General features: G+C 44.5%; 1 protein-coding gene across 1 annotated transcript in view; it reads right to left on the bottom strand.

The window, feature by feature from the left end:
* SLC35F1 (solute carrier family 35 member F1) overlaps positions 1–21,006 on the bottom strand; it is a 414,631-nt gene extending 393,625 nt beyond the window's left edge. Inside the window, exon 1 of the mRNA XM_032651819.1 lies at positions 20,416–21,006. Coding sequence (XP_032507710.1) covers positions 20,416–20,588 — 173 coding nt within the window. The 5' untranslated portion in view covers positions 20,589–21,006. The remainder of the gene's footprint in view (positions 1–20,415) is intronic.
* Positions 21,007–22,533: the final 1,527 nt, after the last annotated feature.

Consider the following 22,533-nt stretch of genomic DNA (forward strand, 5'->3'; position numbering starts at 1 on the left):
TTATAAACCCTTGCCACACACACACACACACACACACACACACACACACACACACTCCTCTCTTTATTCCAGCTAAGTCCTCCTCGTTCTCCAATTGTCAGCTTAACTGTCATACACTCAGATGCCTTCCCCAGTCCCTTGTATCAGGAGCCCCATGGTTCTCCCATATTCTCTGTGAGATCTTTCACGTACACAGTGCCTGGCACCAGCTTGGCACAAAGCAGGCTAGGAACAGATGCTTATCAAACAAGTGAATAAATGGATGATGTGGTGGGGGGAGCCTATCATCCAGCACTTCAATCTCCTCAATATTTGTCTAATCCAGACAAGCTCGGGATTATCAAAGGTGCCACAGACTGGTATGGATAATCCATCACAAGAGCCCACTCCTTCTACCCCCTGTGCAAGCACATCCTGGGAAAACCAACCCTTTCCACACAGACTGGAGCAAACCTGCCTCTTCTCTTTCTTGGCAGGTGTGCCCACACTGGAAAAGATGAAATGGCCCTGGCTGGCATTCACATTAGATTATCAGTTTCAAGGCAAAGGGAGAGAGATGTGTCTATCCGTTAAGGAAGTGCTCAGCTACAGGTCAAACAAATCCCAACTCAACCCGGCCAAAACAGTTAGGATATCTATAACCTCACATGGTGAAAGTCCAGCGATAGAGCAAGCTCCAAGCATGTAGCACGGCAGTCAGTTGCTCAATATTACCTTCAAGGACTCAGGTACTCTCCCTCTTTCCACTCTGCTGTCCTCACCATCAGTGACGTCCTAAGTCTGGTTTCCTTCCTGATCATAAGGTAGTTGACAGTAATATCCAATAGCAAGATGGCTGTTTCTGTGGTCAAATCCAGCAGAAAAATAGGAATCTCTTCCCTCCCTATCAAATGTAAGTCTTTCCCTTCTATCCGATTCGGCCAACCTGGGACCTGTGCCCACCCCAAGACCGACAACCACCTGCGGAAAAATGCCAAGAACTCATTGGCACATACAAACCATCTGGGGTAAGATGGATGGACTAATGAGGAAACCAACAGAGACTCTGGAGAACAAAATCTTCAATGCCAAGGACAGAAAAGAAGGAGTATACTCCTTCCCATCTAATGCAATTACTATATTTTTCTGTTTGCAGTGGCTCCTGAAGATGTCACATGGAAATACTCCCTATTCCTTTTGATTGTGTGGTTGTATTTCTTCTCGCTGACGTTAGCTTCTCTTGAAGTTAATCATCTTCTGCAGACATGCTTATGTTGAGTCAGATTTAATATTTAGAGGATTGCTGCTTACAGCAGCTGTAGAAACTGCCCCGCTCAACCCTGCACAGAGGCAATACAAATGATATCAAGAATGTAAGCCAGATGACCTCACCACTCTTTTTGATGTAGGCAGATCTTTGGTAATATCACAAAGCAGAAGTTTCCATCACTCCACATTGGAAGAAACATCACACCTTAGTGGTGCAACATAGGCTGAAGAGAGGAAAAGAAAGGCGTCACAGTTACCAACCCTCTAGTACTGTCCTGCTCCCCAAAGGGTCACATTTGGGTGTTCTGGAACAGGAGTTTAAAAGCCAATTCATTTTTAGAAAAGAATAGGTATGCCAATGTCCATTCTATTCCAGTGCAGATAACTTGTCAAGTTATCCTGGGTCCATTTTTGCAGGGTTTGTCTAAATATACTGAGGTACCTAATAATTCCCTGGTTGGAACTCTAATCCAGCACACAGGATCTTTAACTTTTAAACTCTCTGCATGGGCTAGTCGCCTCCAGGACACAAGCACATGGAACCAGTGCTGAAATGGCTGAGCTTTATTTACTTTTATTCTGAGGGACCAGCACATGAAGAAGAAAGACTAGAGATATGCTTTAAAAATAAACATCACTTGATTTCTCAGAAGGTCTTTGGGTTTTATTGTCATGTATACCATAAGAACATACCATAAGAACTGGACAGGGATGTAGTGACTGTATATTTCAAATGACTTGTCAAAATTCTCACAGCTGTCACATAGATATATTCTCAAACAGTTATTGACCAGTATACCCCTGAAAGTCTTTGGGTGAAGTGGTGGCTGACCCCACTGGTGGAGAGTTCTGGACACACTTCAAAGACAACCAAGTTGATCTCTGGTGGTCTCCCTCACTTGTGCGTTCTTCTCTAGCCCAATATGCTTACAGCTGTCTAGTGGTACAATTTCCCCCTCTATAAAAATATGCCCAGTGTCCCATGTTCCAAAGCCACCTTCAAGCAATGCTCCATCCTTCCTTGTGACTAACTTCACCTCCTAAGAGGAAAGCAATCTAATTGACTGACTGAAATAATAACTGATCAACTAGATTAAAACATACTTGCAAGCAGAGACCTAACTTTGTAAGTTTGCATCTCTTAACCACACCTACGACTGCTTTCCTTGAAGCAGACATACAAAGGATATAAATCTAATCTTGTTTAATTTTCCCAAGGTGATGTACTTAAAGAAGAAATTTAACTCTAGTTTCTAACTGGTATAAATTGTTTAGGAAAATATTTATGAACAGGAATAAGATATGTTCTCCTTTCTCCTCACTTACTTTGAGCTAGGACCTTACCATATGACTGTCTTACCTTTCCTTCCCCAAACCACCATAAGTACACACCATTAATTCATTACACAAGTATTATCGACATTATAATGCCCGAGGGCTATGCTGGGCACTGGGCAAAAAGCACTAATCAAACCAGACATGGGCCCTACTTTCACATACTCTTCTTGGCAATTAGTTTTCTTCCCTATGTTTCCCTGGGCTTTTTACCTGCCAGTGATGATGATGATGATGACGATACTAATACTAATGCTAATAATAATAATAAAATTTTGAGTAGGACTTTCTAATGTCAGATGCTAAGTGCCATATTATATATATATGTGTGTGTGTGTGTACACATATACACAGTCTTTTAGTCCTCACAGCAATGTGGAAAAAGATAAGAAATTGAGGTCCCCAAGATCAGAGCACTCAGATGCTGAAGTAGGCAGCCTAGCCCTGTTCTTAACCACTGTTGCTTATAATGAGCTTAAAATGACTTCTATTTTCATTTCTACAACTGATTATCCCACAGGAAATTTCTTGGTAGAGAGAATTTAAAACTTTTGGGAAATAGAATTGGTAGAAACGTGTGTTGAGTTTTAAAGTATGAGTAGGACTTATGTATCACACCTAGTGTTTCCCCAACTCTGGCACCATTCAAATCATCCTTCTATACTTTTTCTACATCCCCTACCTTTACATAGATCGATTTTAAAAAAACTGAAACTAAAATTTATTGAGTACCAACTCTGTCCCAGGCTCTATGACACACGTTATTTGAGAAAATAAAATCAGAGAACATCAATTTGCTGAAAATAATCTCTTTTTTGAAGGGGCCTCTAGCAGATCATTTGCCCCGTCACTCAGCAAATATTTATTGAGCACTTACTTCATGCTGGGTTCTATGTAAGATGTTGGGTAGAGAACACCCTTGTGGACTTACAACCCATTAGGAGAGTTCAGACAAGAAGATAATGTAGAGTGTGAAATGATAGGCAATAGACAGCACATGGAATGGGGCATCTAACCCAGACTTTGGGGGTTGAGGGTCAGACATCAAGGTTTTCAGATACATTGGTGCCTTTGTGTTTTGGTTGAAGAGTTATAATGTGTCATACACTGAGCTTCTATAACAGTATATCTTTAGACTGTACTCTGAAGCACTCATAGCACCGCCTAGCAGCACCTGAAAATTGAGGGTCAGGGCTTTATAGTGTCATTCACTGCTTTACTTTATTCATTTCTGAAGTTCAAAACATTTCCACAGAGAACATTAATAGTTCTCCAAAGTGGGAATTTTGACATGGAATGAAGGTGCCTTTGATTCATTCACATGTCACATGGTGTCTGGGACTTTTTTTTCTTTGTTTGTTCACTTGTTTCCCTAAGAACAAACAGGAATCAACCTTTTAAGCCTTATGGAGCGAATTACTTTAATGGTTAAAATAGCAGAGAATATTAGAAATCCAAGGCTAGCTCTCTGCAGGGCTCCTCCACCCCGACCCAAGCATTCCATTTCCTTCTGCCTTTCACTTTGAAATGCCTTTGCTTCTTGTATATGTCTTAACCTCCCCCAACACCAAGAGTATGGGGTAAATGATATCAGACTGTAGAAATTTCTCTTCTAGAAAAAGTGTGCACTACAGACTCTGGCTCCTTTACCTCCTACTCCAGGAACCACTAAAAAGGAAGACTCGTCAGGTTCCTAAATCCAATGAACTGCTTTCTAGCTGTGACAAGGGAAAACAGGGAGAGGACATTTTTGTTATTGTATCTCAATTCACCAACCTACAGCCCAACCAACTGCAGTCGTGGTCCTGCAGGCCATCCACACACATTCCCACCCACGTATTTTTCATTTCTTCAACAAGCTAATATCCAAAAGGAGCAGTCTGACATCCATTGCTATGAATGCCTTGGACCGTGCTTTCCTTCCATCATCTTCGTAGGCATGCTCTCAGGTTGCAATGAACTTTGGGGCTAAGGAGGTAATAATCATGGTCGCATCACATTGGACGCAGATGGGTCCACTTATCAGCATTAGCGTTGCATATGATCAATTTTCTGAAACCAGTGCAAACAAGCACCTTATTGCTTACACTTCTTTAGGCTTACACTGGGGAAGGTCAATCCAAAATGCAGGGACCCCATTAGCAGCAGGAAATAAATAGGAAGCATTAAGAAAAAGAACTAAAAAAAATAAAGAAAGAAGTATTTTGCCTGAAAAGCAGTAAAATCACACAAACTGTTAGAACAGGTAAAAAAAGATACATTTTAAAAATATTTTTATTGCATATATACAATATGTACAATATTTATACTATATATTTTATGTTGTATATATATAACAAAATTTACCATTTTAACCATTTTTATGTGTAGAGTTCTGTGGCATTAAGTACATTCACAGTGTTGTGCAATCATTACCTCCATATATTTCCAGAAATTTTTCATCATCCAAAAAGAAGCTCTATAAAAAAGGATACATTTTTAAGTCAAGTCACTGGACTCGTTACCACTTGGAACTGAAGGATTGTAATGAAACCATATATGGCTCAAGGAAAGGGAGGGGGTGGGGGGAAGGCGGAATCTTTATGTGGTGGCTTGCTCTACAGTTGTATTCACACATTCAGATATAGCTAGCTCACAGGTAATTTCACACTGAATATTTTTGTTTTCTTAAGTGATTCCAATTCAATGTGGTTCTTAAGTAAAACTTAAACACATTAAACATAAAGCATTCTCCTTGAACCAACTCTGAGCCAAAAAAAGCATGGTAAGGAAAGTTGAGGGCTATCTTCAAAGAAGGAAAACAAACTATTCCAAATGGAAAAACTATTCTCTTATCAATGTGCGTGTGTGTGTGAGTGTGTGTGTGTCAGAGAGAAACAGAACAAGGTAGAAAGAGACAGATGGATCAATAGACAAAGATTCATTACAAATAATACCTAATATACACTATTTGAGAAATAATGTATATAATAGATATTATATTTAAATATTTATATAGCCCCCAAAAGATACAGAAATGAAAAGTAGGAGATAAAGAAAAGGTCAAGGTACCATGGATTGATGTCTTCATTGGTCTGTCTTATCTGGGAACTCATATTTCCAGAGACAGTAACAATCCTAGGGGTGTGCTGGTTACCCAATCTCTCCATCAGTAGAAGTTAAACACACAACCTTTGTAAACACTGTGTTCTCCTATGCAAATTCAGCTTCAAGACAAGTTCCCTGACCCTGCTTCCAACCACAGGGGTGCTCCTAACCCCTCCCAGCTAGCAATTCTGGAGCAATCACTTAATGGAGTAACCAGAATGTGAAATTCATTCCAGCACTCACTGGGTGATGGTAGCTTTTGTTTGGTTGGTTTTTGTGATGTTTCAGACTTACCCTGTAACTAGCTAAAAACTGACCTGTGCTATTTTCAAGGACAGCTCAACTCCTTTTGGACTGAAGGCCACTCATCAAGCTTGGCAGCACTGGAGGGACAACAGTTAGTTTTGTGAAGCTGTAGAAGTCCTTCCTAGCTCTCTGACTCCACACACCCTACCGAACAGCTCTCCCCCTTCCCATGCTCCGTCCTCCCCACGTACACCTCTCCCACCTCCCAATCTCCCTGCTTCCAAGCAGTCACCCCACCCTGGGACTTTCCGCAGCCCCTCACCTCCCAGCAGCATTGGGAGCGGTGTGTAGGGCTATCCGTGGAGGCAAGGGCTCCTCTGTGAGGGCGCAGTGTTTCTCCTGCCTGCGGCACGATCCAGATAAGGACAGAGGCTCCAGCCATCCCCGCGTCACAAAGAGCTCCTCTGATCCCCTGGCATCTGGGCTTCCCCTCATTAGCACATAAAAGCTGCTCTGTGCCTTCCCTCTGAGCCGCTCTGTCTGTCCCACTGCCGGGCTCTATGGAGCCTTTTAGGCCCAAGCTCATTTTGAAACCTCCCCAGTTCAAGAGGCGCTAACCCTTTCCCGAAACCTGTCAAACTGTCCTTTACAAACCGCAGGTACCGCCGAAGCAACCATCACTTTGAGAGGCGCAATAAGACTGCAGGGCAGATGCCTTCTGCCAAATTAGTCTTCCCAAGAAGAGGCGTTCTTAAAGCCAAAAATGTTTAAATATATCTAGCTTTCAAAAACCGCAATACATTGAAGTAAAACAGACTTGTGCCTTGTTCGTAGGTGGGTGGGTTCCACTTCAGACTCTGACCCGCAAGGCTCAGGAGGAAAACCACCGAGCAGAGCAGCGCCTGCATCCAAGTCCTCGGCGCGCTGAGGGCGCTCTTTAGCGCTTACCCCGGGCCTGGGACGGCACAAAGCCACGAGAAACCGGGCTCCCATTTCAATTTTGTGACCAGGATAACAAATGCAGAGTGCTTGGCAGCTTTCCAAGCCCTCTCCCAGATGTTATGTCATTTAAAAATCCCCAAAATGCAATGGGAAATGAAGGGCTAGGGTTATTTTAACCAGTTTACAAATGAGAATATTGAGGTCCCCGAAAAACGGAAGTCAGTTCCCTGTGACAGAACATCTCACATTTCACATTCTGAAAGGGACATCATCATCCCAGGGGCTCAGATACAAAATCTCCAAGGGACGTTTAATTCCCTCTTCTCTCTCTCACATCCCACTCCCAAGTATAATCAGGACCAAAATCCTCCTGAGCTCTCCTAAATACGCCCTGCGCTAATAGCCTGACTTCTTCACAGCTGAATCTACTGATGGTTCCTGCATGCCTCGTCACCAGGGCCCAGATCTCTTTCTAAGTTAACCCTTTCCAAGACAGACAACAGCAGTAGCTTCTTTCTGCCCATCATACTCCTCACCTCCTCCTCCTCACAAACGTCAAAAAAGCGCATAGGGCTTCCCTGGTGGCGCAGTGGTTGGGAGTCCGCCTGCCGATGCAGGGGACACGGGTTCGTGCCCCGGTCCAGGAGGATCCCACATGCCGCGGAGCGGCTGGGCCCGTGAGCCATGGCCGCTGAGCCTGCGCGTCCGGAGCCTGTGCTCCACAACCGGAGAGGCCACAGCAGTGAGAGGCCCGTGTACCGCAAAAAAAAAAGCGCATAGCTCTGCCCTTAAATCCTACGATACTTCTCTTGTTTGTCTCCTTTCTGACTCTTCAAAATGACTATTTCCACTTCTCTCTGTACAAATGTCCTACACCCCTCCCCCACTACCTAGCACCTTCATTCTTAATTGATAGGATGTCCTCATAGTTCACAGAAAAAGAAAAGCCACCAGACAGGAATCACCTTTTATTCTCACCACCAAATCCACCAAATTACCTTCATTTACACCCACGCTTTCTCCCCGCCACTCCTGGACCATGGAGAGTGTCCTGGCTCCTCTGCAAGGTCAACCTCTCCCCCTGCACCTGGGATCCTACCATCTCAGCCTTTGCAAGGCCTTCCTCCTTCCTTTATCCCATTCCTTCCTGCATATGCAATTTTCCCCTCTCCACTGTATCTTTCCTATCAGCATACAGACCTTTTGTATTATGTCCTCTCTTAACAGACTCTCCCTTTACTCTGCTCCTGGTTAGAGGAAAACTTTTCAAAAGTTATGTTTTGAAACCCCCAGCTCACAGTCGCTCTCCAAACCGTTCCATCCAGGCTTCCATCGGCACCCACCACCTGAGCCTGTGCCTATCTGTGGCCGAGACACTGATCATTTCTCCACCCTTCCCTTAGTTGATTACTCTCAGCACCCGCACTGCTTATTTCCTCCCTCTCAAAACACTTACTTCTCTAGGCTTCGGAACACCGTACTCTCCAGTTTTCCCTCCTGCTTCAGACCTCTCCTTCTCCAACTCCTTTGCTGGGTCCTCCTCCTCTGTTTGACTCGGAAGTTGATGTGCTCCCCAGAGTGACTCTGGGACCCCTTTTCTCCTCTATCGACAGATTGTCCCCAGATGATCTTATCCAGGACCACACCAATGACACCCAAATCCAAATCCCCAGCCCCTGATTTTTCCCTAAATCCCATACTCCAGCTATCATGTGACATTTCCACTGAACATCTCTAACTTAACTTGCCAGAAGTAAACTCTTGACTTTTTATCCACAAACATGTTCCTCTCCCTGTCTTTCCATCTTGGACAAGGACACCATCACTCACCCAGTTTCTCATGCACCCCAAACTGGAGTTTTTCTTTATTCATTTCCCTCAGCAGCTTCACCAAACCACTCATCCAATCCCACGGACTCCATCTCCCAAGATGAATCACTCCAAAATGCAATCATTTCTCTCCACCGCATTGCTGCCCTCCAGTCCAAGCCTGCAACGTCTCCTTCCTCCTGGAGCCACTTACCTCTCCCGCAGTCCATTCTCCAACAGCAGCCAGGGTGGGCTTTTCAAAACATTATCCACATTACTCCTCTGCTTAAAACCTTCCAGTTGCTCCCCCATCCCACTGAGGATAAAACACAAGTTCTTCTCCCGGCCTATGGGGCCCGAAAAGACCTCACGCCTGCCTCCCCCCACCCCACCCCAGCCCGTGATCTTCCCCCTCCCATGCTCCCCTCCTTCTTGCACTCCCTCACTTTCAGTCACTCTGCTGCTTGTTTCATCTCAGCATCCCCACCTGGAATGCACTGCCTCCTGACCCTCAAGTAGCCAGTTTCTTTTAGTCGTTCCAATCTTAGCTTCAATGTTACCAGACGGGGAGAGGCCTCTTCTGACCACCCAAGTTAAAGTACCACCCGTTACCTCTCTGTCACATCGCCCCACTTTAATTCTCTGGAGAGTATTTAGCACAATGAGACATCTGTCTTATGTATGCATTTATTGCCTGCCCCCAACTAGAACATAGTCTCCAGGAGAGTGGAGGCCCTTTATGTCTTGTTCCCTGCATTTTTCCCCAATATCTAGATGGTGCCTCTTAACCTGGCTCAGTAATTATGGTGCTGAATGGCTGAAGAGTTCCTACTCTATGCTCCTCAGAGCTTGAAGTAGAGCCATGCCAGTGGTCCTGCTGCTCATGCTGAGCCCCCCGGTAACCCTGACCCTCCTTTCTGCACTCAGACCTAGAATCTACTCTAACTTTAAGATCCTTGAAAAATAGCACTCTCCACTTATACCCCATTCCACAGAACTGCGATGTTGCATCGCTAAAGAGCTTCCCCGCCTAACATTCCAGGGAATCCCTTTAAGGTGGGCTGCGCTGTACCCCTTCTCATCGCTAAAGAGCTTCCCCGCCTAACATTCCAGGGGATCCCTTTAAGGTGGGCTGCGCTGTACCCCTTCTCATCGCTAAAGAGCTTCCCCGCCTAACATTCCAGGGGATCCCTTTAAGGTGGGCTGCGCTGTACCCCCTCTCATCGCTAAAGAGCTTCCCCGCCTAACATTCCAGGGGATCCCTTTAAGGTGGGCTGCGCTGTACCCCCTCTCATCGCTAAAAAGCTTCCCCGCCTAACATTCCAGGGGATCCCTTTAAGGTGGGCTGCACTGTACCCCTTCTCATCGCTAAAGAGCTTCCCCGCCTAACATTCCAGGGGATCCCTTTAAGGTGGGAGCCCCAGCCTAGCCTGTTGGGTTGAGTCCTTGATACTTAATGTAGCTATTGTCAGGTCTAACCTGCTGCCTCCACATTGCCAGCTGGGATGTACAGATTTCCAGGGCCATGACTGGCACCAGCCGAATGCTGCCACTGTGAGGACCCCCTACCTACCCCATGATTAGATGCACTTCCAGAATCCAGACTCGCTGTTGCTCCCTCTTGGATACTGGACTGGGACCAGCGCTTCTCAAACTATCTGTTATAAGATATTGGTTCTTTTTCTTCAACTCACTGAAGACAATTCTTTTGTAAAATACAATTCAAAAAATCAACTACTAAAAAAAAAAAAAAAAAAAAAAAAAAATCAACTACTAGAAAAATAAAATGGCAAAAAATTAAAATACATGACCCAATATTTTAATATTAGGAAAAAAAACATAAAAGTACTCTGTCAAGTTGCTATAGCTATTTCTAATGCGTACTCTTGATTTCTGTTCTTCTCACAGGCTGGTTACACAATCTGTGAATCAGCACAGGTCCGCAGACCACTGAGTAGCTGGCTAAGGTCCTCCAGCTGCCTGTCTAGTTCAGGTTAACACCCTAGGTCTCTTCTGCCCTAGCGAGCAGATCCCTTCCTTGTAGCAAGTTTATAACCTTTCAGCAAACAAGTATTAACCACCCACTATGTTGCAGACACTATTGAGTACCTTCTCAAAAATAATCTAATCTTCCTCTCTCTGACCCTGGTCCACACTCTGTTCAAATTACAGCACTTCCCTCTCCAACCTGGCCGCCTCCATCCCATTTAGACTCCTGTCTCCACTCCCCTATACGGCTACAGCAGCCACCTAACTGACCCCTAAACCCTAGTCCATCCTCTGTCCATCTCTCCTACAGACTTTGTCCAAAATACAATGTTCGGGCAGATCTCTGATCAAGTCCTTTCTCTACTCAATAACCTGCAAAAATAATAACCCACAGTCTAACTCATATTAGAATGTCTAAGGCTTTCCAGTATCTGACTCCATCCTGCAATTCTAGCCTTACTTCACTCTACTGCCTTTTTACCTACATATAATATTGTCAAACTGGTCATTTAATCCTCCTCCAGTCTCTTACTCTATATTTGGTTCATCCTTTCTGTCATCTCCCTTCTTGCACGTGTTCCTATCCTACCCATCTGCTACAGATCAAATGTTTATGTCCCCGCCAAAATCCATGTGTTAAAGCCCAACTCCCCAGTATAACAGTATTTGGAGGTGGAACCTTTGAAGGTATTAGATTTAGATGAGGTCATGAGGGTGAAATCCTCATTATGAAATTAGTATCCTTACAAGATGGGAAAGGAGATCTCTCTCTCCCTCTCTCCCTCTCTCTCCCTCTCTCCCTCTCTCTCTCTCTCTCTCTCTCTCTCACTCTCTCCCTCCACCATGTGTGGATACAAGAAGACAGCTGTCTGCAAGTCAAGAAGGCCCTCACCAGACACGCAATCTGCCAGCACTCTGATCTCAGGCTTTCCAGCCTGCAGAACTGTAAGAAATAAATGTCTGTTAAGCTGCCCAGTCTGTGATATTTTGTTATAGCAGCCCAACCTAAGGCCCCATCTTCCAATGCCAAGGACAAATGCCATCCCTAAACCCTCCTGCCCTGTCTCCAGCCTAGTCTCTCCTTCCTCTGTAGTCTTATAAAAGCACTTAGCTGTGTTACCATAAAAATTGGTTTCCACGGGACTTCCCTGGTGGTCCAGTGGTTAAGACTCCACACTCCCAATGCAGGGAGCTGGGGTTCGATCCCTGGTCAAGGAACTAGATCCCGCATGTCACACATAAAAAGATCCCACATGCTGCAACAAAGACCCGGCAAAGCCAAATAAAGAAACACTAAAAAAAAAAAAAAAAAAAAATTGGTTTCCATATCTATAAAAAGAGTATTATGAGAATAACATAGGATGTAAAATTTTATAATATAAAATGTATGCCTTATAATATAAAATTTAAGATTTTGAGCTACTGTCTAAATGCTCATTTTAATTCAAACACTCATAGGTTGTATCAAATTACATAGTAAAGCAATCAAGTCCTTCCAAATCACCCTCAATCTCTCTTACCTGCAATGCACAAACATGTCCCCAAGCTCCCTCAAAGTTGTGTATGCACTGTCAGAATGCTGATATTTTCAGGAAACTCTATTCTCTTGGGTTATATGGCAATGACCTTGATAGGCTCGCCCTGAAATGGCAGGATGAGATCAAAGTCTGTTCTCCTTTTTCTTCTAACACTCTGAAAGTAGATGAACATTAATGGCTATTCCTCCTTTGTTTAAAGTCCTAAGTGAAACAAATTGTATTGTATTCCTCAAGAAAGATCTGCCTATGTGTATAGGCATTGTAAACTATGTGTAAACTCCAAGTAATTTTATTATGGGTTCAGTCTTCCTCTTGAGTAGTTTTCTTACAGGTGAAACAGCTAAATTATGGGGCTTTTTTCTGCATCTCTGTTAGATCAGCTTGAAAATCTAATCATTTTGATGTATGTTATCTTTATTTCTACTTTACTTAAATTGTCCCCTTGATAGATTATATTGAAAGGGTAATAACAGTTAGAAACTCTGCCAATGGCACTCAAGGGTCCACGTCAGCCCCATGACTGTCTGGTTCACCACTATGATCCAGCAGTGTCCAACATATAGTAAACACTTAATAAATACTCATTGAATAAATGACTGACTGACTGAATGAATGAGTGGACGAGGAAAAGAGAAACCAGTGAAGTATTTGTCTTACACAATGGATCAGTACCTTGTACTATCTCCAAGCCAGGAATGATTAGGAATTGTAGCCCTGTCACTCTAAATCTGGATATAATTAGCATGTTTTCGTTTTTAGCCTCCTTTATTTTTTTTTTTTTTACATCTGTATTGGAGTATAATTGCTTTACAATGGTGTGTTAGTTTCTGATTTATAACAAAGTGAATCAGCTATATGTATACATATATCCTCATACCCCCTCCCTCTTGCATCTCCCTCCCACCCTCCCTATGCCACCCCTCCAGGTGGTCACAAAGCACAGAGCTGATCTCCCTGTGCCATGCAGCTGCTTCCCACTAGTTATCTATTTTACATTTGGTAGTGTATATATGTCAATGCTCTCTCTCACTTCGTCCCAGCTTACCCTCCCCCCCCCACCCCCATGTCCTCAAGTCCATTCTCTGCGCCTGCGTCTTTATTCTCATCCTGCCCCTAGGTTCATCAGAACCATTTTTTTTTTAGATTCCATATATATGTGTTAGCATATGGTATTTGTTTTTCTCTTTCTGACTTACTTCACTCTGTATGACAGTCTCTAGGTCCATCCACCCCACTACAAATAACTCGATTTCGTTTCTTTTTATGTTTAGCCTCCTTTAAATGTGTATTCAGTTGTACTAGCTTTCCCTAATTAATTTGTTAAAAGGGCAGGAATTGATGGTTCATAATATCAGAACTTGTAAAATGGTATGTAAGGTATTTTTTTTTTTTTTTTTTTTTTTTTTTTTTTTTTTTTTTTGCGGTATGCGGGCCTCTCACTGCTGTGGCCTCTCCCGTTGCGGAGCGCAGGCTCAGCGGCCGTGGCTCACGGGCCCAGCCGCTCCACAGCATGTGGGATCTTCCCGGACCGGGGCACGAACCCGTGTCCCCTGCATCGGCAGGCGGACTCTCAACCACTGCGCCACCAGGGAAGCCCTAAGGTATTTTTTAACATCACAATCACATAGGTAAATTTTCTTGAGAGTTTAAAATTTAAATCTAGCAGAAAACAATATTTTTTAAAAGTTTAATAATAATATACTTAAACAAATTACATTCATGTTGCCACCGATTGAGGCATGTCATTTTTCTAAGAAAATATTTTCTAAGACATATTTATTTTTATTGTTTTCCTTGCCATTTCCTGAGAAACTTCTTCTCAACTCTTGTACATTCAACTAGTGTCTGTATAAGACAGAATAAGTGCAATATGGATCACATACAGGACAACTTATTTATATGATTCTAGCATCTAGATATTTAGAAGCATACAATTAAGCATTATGCATAAAAATTCAGATTACAGACTATAATCATTCACTCTCAACAGTAGTACGTATGCCAAGCTACCCAGTTAGATTTTGAGGTCCTTCAAGCCAAGAATAATGTTTTGCTATGTATGTGTCCTCCAGAAGAGGACTGAGCACACAGAAGGTGATTAGGAACAAATGAATATAGAAACAATCAACAGAGTGAAAAAACAACCACTGGAATGGAAGAAAATACTTGCAAATCATATATCTGATAAGGGGTTAATATCCAGAATTTATAAAGAAGTCCTACAACTCAACAACAACAACAAAACCAAACAATCCCATTTTAAAATGAGCAAAGGATTTGAATAGACATTTCTTCAAAGAAGATATACAGATGGCCAACAAGTATATGAAAAGATGCTCAAAATCAGTGATTATTAGGCAAATGCAAATCAAAACCACAATGAGATATCACTTCACACCCATTAGGACGGCTGCTATCAAAAACAAACAAACACAGTGTTAGCAGGATGTAGAGATACTGGAACCCTTGTGCACTGTTGGTGAAAACGCAAAATGGTACCACTGCTATGCAAAATGGTATGGAGGTTCCTCAAAAAATTAAAAATAGAACATATGATTCAGCAATCCCAATTCTGGTTATATAGCCTAAAAAAACTGAAAACAGGATCTTGAGGAGACATTTGCACATTCATTTTCATTGCAGCTTTATTCACAAGACCCAAGAGATGGAAGTAACCTAAATGTCCATCAATAAGTGAATGGATAAAGAAAATGTGGTATTACACACACACACACACACACACACACACACACCCCACACACACACACATAATGGAATATTATTTAGCCTTAGGAAATTCTGCCACTTGTGACAATGTGAATGAACCCTGAGGACATTATGCTAAATAACATAAGCCAATTACAAAAAGACAAACACTGCATGATTCCATTTATATGAGGTATCTACAATAATCAAACTCTTAGAAACAGAAGGTAGAATGGTGGTTGCCAGGGTCAGTGGGGAGGGGAAAAGAGGAGTTATTGGTCAATGGACACAGAGTTTCAGTTTTGTAAGATTAAAAAAATTCTAGAGGTCTGCTGCATAACGATGCGTGTACAGTTAGCACTACTACACTGTACACTTAAAATGATTAAGATGGTAAACTTTATGTTATGTGGTTTCAGACCTTACATATATACACTAATATGTATAAAATGGATAACTAGTAATAACCTGCTGCATAAAAAATAAAATAAAATTCAAAAGTTTAAAGTAAAAAAAAAGAATAAATGTATACCTGTAGATGTTCATGTCCCAGTCAAGAAATACGCCAAATAGTATGGGGCATTTTTCCATGTATCTATTGGCATTTGACTTCCTCTAAGTATACTTTTCTAGAAACATAATCAAGAATTAATGTGTTTGAACAAGGTTCAGTGAATGCTCGTTGGCCTGAACTCAAATGAATGAGAAAGCTAAACTAAAACCTGGTGGTGGTACTTTCACATGCTGTATTCTACTTTTATGAGAAATGGCAATTAAATAATAAATCAGCTCTTGCACTAAGTAACTTTAGAACTATATGGGCAGCCAACTCAATTTGCCATATTGTCTATATCTATAGCAGTGTACAGTAAAAACAGACATCTTTTATTATGGTCCTGAGGCATTGAAGGACCTTGAGAGAGTAAAAGGTCAAAGAAAAATTACGTGAAGATAGGTCCATTTTCTTACACGTTACTTCCTTGGAAATGCACCACTTATCCAAGGTAAACCAAATATTCCTTTAATATGAACATTCAGTTTTCCAAGCTCCATGCAAAAAAATATACTGGATGATCTTCCAGTTTTATAATTCTGTCCTTTAGTTAAAAATAAATGTGTCCTTCAGACATCTTTTGTTTACTACTAATCTTAGAAATGTCTGTTTTTAATCACACCATGCTGTTCCATTTGGAATATTCTGTATCAATTATCCTCATTACTGGTTGGTCTTCCCCTTTCATTCTGACATCTGTTAGAAGGAGTAGCTTGAGGAAGAGCCCCACTATCAATTTTTTAACAAAAGTCGTCCCATTTGATAAAAAAGGATCACCTAAATGATAACAGATGTCTTCATCAACTGTACCTAATAGTACAAGCATAACTCTGTTCCTGGCAGCCATTCTGTTGGTTCACCATGTTCTCTCTACCTTACTTAATAACTCAGAAAAGCTATATATACATACTGTCCCATCACATATGGTAACTTCCCACATGGATATCGATTTTATGTAGGCTTGCTACCAACTCTTCTATGTATCCTCCTTAATGCTTTTTAGTTTTCAATTCAAAAAAGTTTCATAAATTTGAAAATTAATGAAATAAATCAAAATGTAAGTTAGAAATCAGCTAGTTTCAAATCAAATGAATGGATGACCCAGAGTCACACTCGTGGTTCCATTCCAATGATTAAACATCCCCACCACAAGACAGAAAAAGGCAGAAATGCCTTTATAACTTGAAACAACCCAATGCATCTCTTATTGGGAAGAAAGTGGGTCAAAACTTGAAATTCATGGTTATTTTTATTAAGATCTGAAACTAATATTCAAGTGGGGAAAGATAAATAAAATTGCACACATGCAAAACATAAAACAAGCTATCACTCGTTTTTCACAAACATTTCATAATGAAATCATTTTAGAGGAGAAAATCTTCAGATACTACATAGATTAGTATCTACTCCTATATGTTTCTAAGAAATCTACTAGTATCAGCAGTTTCTGTGAGAGGGTCATCAACTGTTGCCCTTGAAGTATTTTCTGTGGCAGGGTAGTAAATACTATCTCACACTCAAGAAATAAGTGAAGAGGAGTTTGCCATAATTTTTTCCTTCTTTGAACCAAGACATTATTCTCAATCTTTGAGAATTAAAGAAGTAACAATTATCCCAGCATCTAAATCATCTTGTATTTCTTGCATCACACTGCCAAAACAATTTTGAACAGGACGGGAAGAATGTGACACATCCCATTAACTGGTAAAAATAATTATCTAGCACCTCCTCTTTCACCAAAATCATGGATACTATTATATTCTACTCTAATTGTTTTACAGGGAGTAGTCAATCAGTGAGATGCCCTATTTGTCATACAAAAAATGCAACCATCCAACTCAATAAGCCTTTAAAGAAAGGGGAAAGGATATGGAGATATACTGAGGAAATAAAATGATGCAGGACAATGTAAGGCAGATTGCATTTTCATTCTAAGCTTCTTGAAAGACAGTACGTTTAATTATTAATCAGTACTTCTCCCTTTACCTATCCCTCGGTAGGCAGGATACAGACAGCATATGTGCTGGCATTTCTTCCTCTGGGTTGGCAGGTAGCTACTGTTACAGGCTGGGACCAGTGGCAGGCAGTTCACCAGGCTTGCGGTGCTCACAGTCTGACACTCCTCGTCCCAGTGCACCATCCTCAGTCTCTCAGCACCGCCCCTCTGGCCCAGTGGGATGCTCAGAGTAACTAACAGTGGTGCAATGCCCCACTCAGTCACTGAAGAGACTCTACTGGCCAGCTCACAGCACTAGAACGCTGCCAACAGTATATCTGCATGCCAAAAGTTAGAGGGATATTTTTCATATTGGCTCCAAACTTCCAGATTTCCAACCTCACTTTCTGCTAGCAGCTAAGTTGCTGCATGCCAGAGGTAGATGAAAGGAAAATTGTCCAGAAGACAATTAGTTGATAGGGCAATGTAGGTGAAGGAGATAGAAGTATTAAGGAAATAGGAAGAGGAAAAGAAGACAAAGAAGCAAAAAGGGATCTTTAGCTTTTAGAAAATGAGCAAAGATGCTTATGATATGGCACCCAATGGGCCAGCCTTAAAGCCATTACTGCCTAGTCCAAGATACCTGGAGGGTTCAGACCAGAGGGGAGCCACACCTAAGTGCTGGCACAGGAACTCGAAAATTCCACTCCCGCCCCCCACCTCTTGCTTTTACACAGAGCCCAACCATTCAACAGCCACGACTAGTGCTGTCTCCTGTTGACATAATCATGGAGCAAAAGCCAAGCCCATCAGCATGCTAACGAAATTACTCCACTAGGATTTTTACACTTACTCTGATTTTTTTCAGTCTCCTTACCAAAGGCACTCCTGCTCCAAAGAAATATTTTCTTCTTATCCTTTAAGGCTAAGGAAAGATCATTTACTTAATACAAAATAGTACACTGAAAATTCTGAAGAACTTTGAAAGACAACCAAATGTTTCCGTTGAAATCTAAAGGCTATAACCCTAGGGTTCCATTCACAGATGTATCTGCCAGGAAATGTCATGGACCCAACCTTTCAGTTTAAGTTCCTCCTCTATAAAACTCATGTCACAGATCACTGAAGGCTAGTAAAATACAACATTCTCCCCATGATGTACCATGACTTCAATTAACTTGTGTACGATATTCCCACTGCCCTCCCTTAGACAACAGAATTCGGTTGAATAATGAATTCGTGTAAAGCTTTATACTTTCCCAAGTCTATCTATTTCTCGAAACCATGATACGAGAGGTAAGACAAGTACAAAACACATTTTACAAATGAAGAAACCAAGAGCCATGGAGATGAACAGCTCTGCCCCAAGCCACGTGGCAAGTCAGCGGCAGAGGAATGATGACAGACCAAGCCCCTCAGCTCTCACCTCAGTGCTCTTGTTACTCTGGACTCTAAGATCCACGAAACATCAAGAAATAACCTGCACAGAGTCAATAATAACTTACAATCAAGCAAAGATAAATGAACAATGGCACCAGTTTTCTCTCAGCTTGATGAGGGAAATTAATAATTAACATATTCTGCATAAAAATTTAAACAGCCAATGCCAAGTCATTTACAATTCAAAAACATCACAGGTATTCAGAAAGGACAGGAAGCCCACATAATATGTACTGAGCCAGCATCTTCTTGATTAATTCTGCTCATTATCTTTTTTAGATGTAATATGTAATATTTTGGAAGGTGTTATTCTAAGCTACAAATCAAAGGGAAGTAAAGGCTTGAGTTTCTATTACCAACTCTTGTCTCACTTCAGAGTGAATTTCTTCTCGTTTGATAATAAATGGAAACACATGGAAGTACCCACAAGTAAGCTAATATACGTTAAGTCTTCACAGGTGAAGACTCCTGAATGGTTTGGGATTTCATATGACTAAATTAAACCATACTCCGAAAATAAGGAGCTTTTCAAGCTTCTATTTCTGTACGTATTTTGTGCTCCCACTAGAGCTTTCAGCCCCAAAGAGCTTGAGGTGAATCCCTGGGGGGAATCTCGGCTACCCCAAAAGAGTGCCACACAGAAACCTGTACGCACAGAGCAACCTTAAGAGTTACCCCCAACAGATACATCGAAAGGCACACACGCACCCAAATAAAAACACACACAACCAGTTCTCTGTTTGATTTTTAAGTGTCAGCTCTTCGACCATTTCAAGTTACTTTAGTAGAACAAGTCCCTTTCGCATCACGGCCGACTCAGGGGCGCCAGGGGGGGCCCCACCTCACATCAACCCGGGTTCTCATCCTAAACGCCTCGTCCCATCCACTGCGCAGATTCCAGCACTGGAGGCGCCGGCCACCAGCGTTCGCCTCCTCTGGCTTCGACACAGCCAGGAGCCTCCTCCTCATACCCTTCCCGCAACATTTCTGCACTTTGCCTGGGTCTGACCCAGGCCTGTAGCCTTCCCATCCCCGCTCCCAGCCAGGAAGAGTCGGAGCCACAACTGGAGCGCAGGGCGGGAGAAGTGGGTCCCCGCGCCGCCCGCCGGGTCTGTCTCCACTACCCCATCTCCCGGCGAGGGGCTGGGATACCTCCGGGCGGAGCGCGAGGCCGGCGACTTCCACGCCATCCCCGCAGCCCTGCGCCTTCCCGCCTCCTCCCCGGCCACCCCCACGTCCGCTCTGGCCCCCGAGCGCAAAGCTGGGGCCCGAGTGGGAGAGGGACGCGAGGCGACACGCGTGTGCGAGGGTGTAAGCGCGGACACACAGCAGCCAGGCTGGCAGAACCCCGCCTCTCTCCGAACTCCCGCCTCGGACCAGCCGGCGCCCGGGCGCTCCGGGGCTCCCCGCTCCGGGACAAAGCTGCCGCGGCCTCCGCCAGCGCGGGGCGCGTCGTCGCCCGCTCTCCTCAGTCTCCCCGGACGCGACTCCGTCCGTCCCAAAAGGCCTCCGGGCCGCCCGGGGGATGGAGGGGTCCCCGGGCAGGGCGCCCGCAGCCGCAGCCCCGTGCCCCCGCCGCCGCTCACCTGTTCAGCACTTTGCGGATCCTCTGGCGCACGCCGGCCCGGGAGGAGGCGGACAGGCTTCCGCCGCCGCCGCTGCCCTCGGCCGGCAGGTTCTCGATGGTGGTCACCACATGGTTCGGCGGGGCCGGCGGCGGCGGCTGCAACTGCTGCTGCTGCGGCTCGGGGGGAATCATCGCGGCGGAGGCGGCGGCGCGGCGGCGATCAGAACGCTGCTGGGCGCATCGTGCGCCGGCTCCGGGCCCGGGAACGCGCGGAGGACTCTGCCGGGCGGCCGCGGCCCGGGGAGGCGGTGCTGCCTGCCAAGCGGCGAGGCGGGGAGGCACCCGCGGCTACGGCCGCCGCCGCCGCCGCCCAGCCCGCCACTCACACCTCTCCAGTCCCAGTGTGCGCACCCTCGCTCCGCCGCCGCCGCCGCCTCCTGCCCCAGCTCTTCCCGAGCCGCGTCCCCAAGTCCCGGCACGCCCCGCGAAGTGGCCGTGAAGGGTGTCGCGCAGGGGCGCCGAGCGGCCGGTCGGCTTAGGAGACCCCAGAGGAGAGAGGGGATGGGGCTCCGGGCCTCGGCTTCTCTCCCGGTGCCCAGGTCTTCTCGGGGCGAGCGGCGGCAGTGGCGCTGGCGCCGCCTCAGCCGTTCCCCCGCTCGCTCGGAAAGCTGCCGTCTGTGTCTCACGGAGTGAGAGACCGAGAGTGAACCCAAAGAGCCTGGCGGGGGCGCAGCGCCGGCGGCGAAGGGGGGCCGGGCGGGGGACGCGCGCTCTGTTCTCGCCAGAGGGCGCTCCCGAGGTGCCTCGATGCCGCGACCCTCCCGTCCCCGGTCCACCAGAGGCCCACGGTCTGGGTTGCTGTGATTGTTTTCTTTGGGGGTTGTTGTTTGTCTGTTTGTGGGTTCACCCCCCTCCGCTCGTGAGGTTGAAAATAGATCCTCCCTCTTTAGTTAGAGGGAACTCCCCTCTCCTGCCGAGATGCTGCGGAAGCTAGCACCACTTTCCCGGGACAACGACAGGATGCTGAGAATGGGCGCCGGCCCTGGATTACAAAGCCAAACTCGAGTATCCTAAATATTACACCTACAGTCACTATAACGGGCCTGGAAGAAACTGGAGGAGAAACAACTTCTCACAAATAATTCATTCTGGGGACTGGAAAAAGCATATCAGACCAACTCAACGTCTCGGTTTCATAACACTGTGAAGGGAATGTAGGCAGATTTGAGTTCCAATCGTGCCTCTAAAACTTATTAGCAGAGACTCCCTAAACAATTTACTTGAATTCTGAGACACAGTCTCCTTTGTGCAGCGGGACTACTCCTGTCTCTCTCCCCGCGGTGCTGTAAGAGTTAAATGAGGGAAACCACCCAGCAGGGGGCCCTGACAGCTTCTTCAGTGGCGCTACTACCACAGAGCTCCACTCTCAAAAGGGAAAACCCCTGTGTATCTGGCTTAGAAATCTTAGACCTGAACACCATATTGCCACCAAAGGAAACTGATTCTCTGTCCCAGGCATCTCTCAGACCTATTGATCTAGATCCCAGTTAATAGTTGACTCCTAAGAGAGAGAGATTTTTCACATTTTTCTTTATCTAGACTGCCTGGATAGAGATCCTACAGTGAAAAATGATACACATTTAACATTTTTTGCCATTTCAGTGCAGTATGTGGAATTATTTGCCCTGAATATGTTTAATAGGTAAGTATATCTACAGAAAAGCAAGCTGATACCACCACTGAATGCAAATGCACTGGAAACCAGCAAATAAAAAATACTGGTGAAGGCTTCCCTGGTGGCGCAGTGGTTGAGAGTCCGCCTGCCAGTGCAGGAGACCCGGGTTCGTGCCTCGGTCCGGGAAGATCCCACATGCCACGGAGCAGCTGGGCCCGTGAGCCATGGCCGCTGAGCCTGCGCGTCCGGAGCCTGTGCTCTGCAACGGCAGAGGCCACAGCAGTGAGAGGCCCGCGTACCGCAAAAAAAAAAAAAAAAAAAAAAATACTGGTGATAGGATGTGCTACAGAGAAGGGGGTTGAGGAGAAAGCAACACTGAAAAAAAGGGATGGGCTGTCTGATTAACAGAGGGGAAAAGGGAGACAGGAGGATAAAAAGAAGATGAGATTCATTTTTTTGGTT

Source organism: Phocoena sinus, chromosome 12, assembly GCF_008692025.1.
Source record: "Phocoena sinus isolate mPhoSin1 chromosome 12, mPhoSin1.pri, whole genome shotgun sequence".
Classification (NCBI taxonomy): Eukaryota; Metazoa; Chordata; class Mammalia; order Artiodactyla; family Phocoenidae; genus Phocoena; species Phocoena sinus.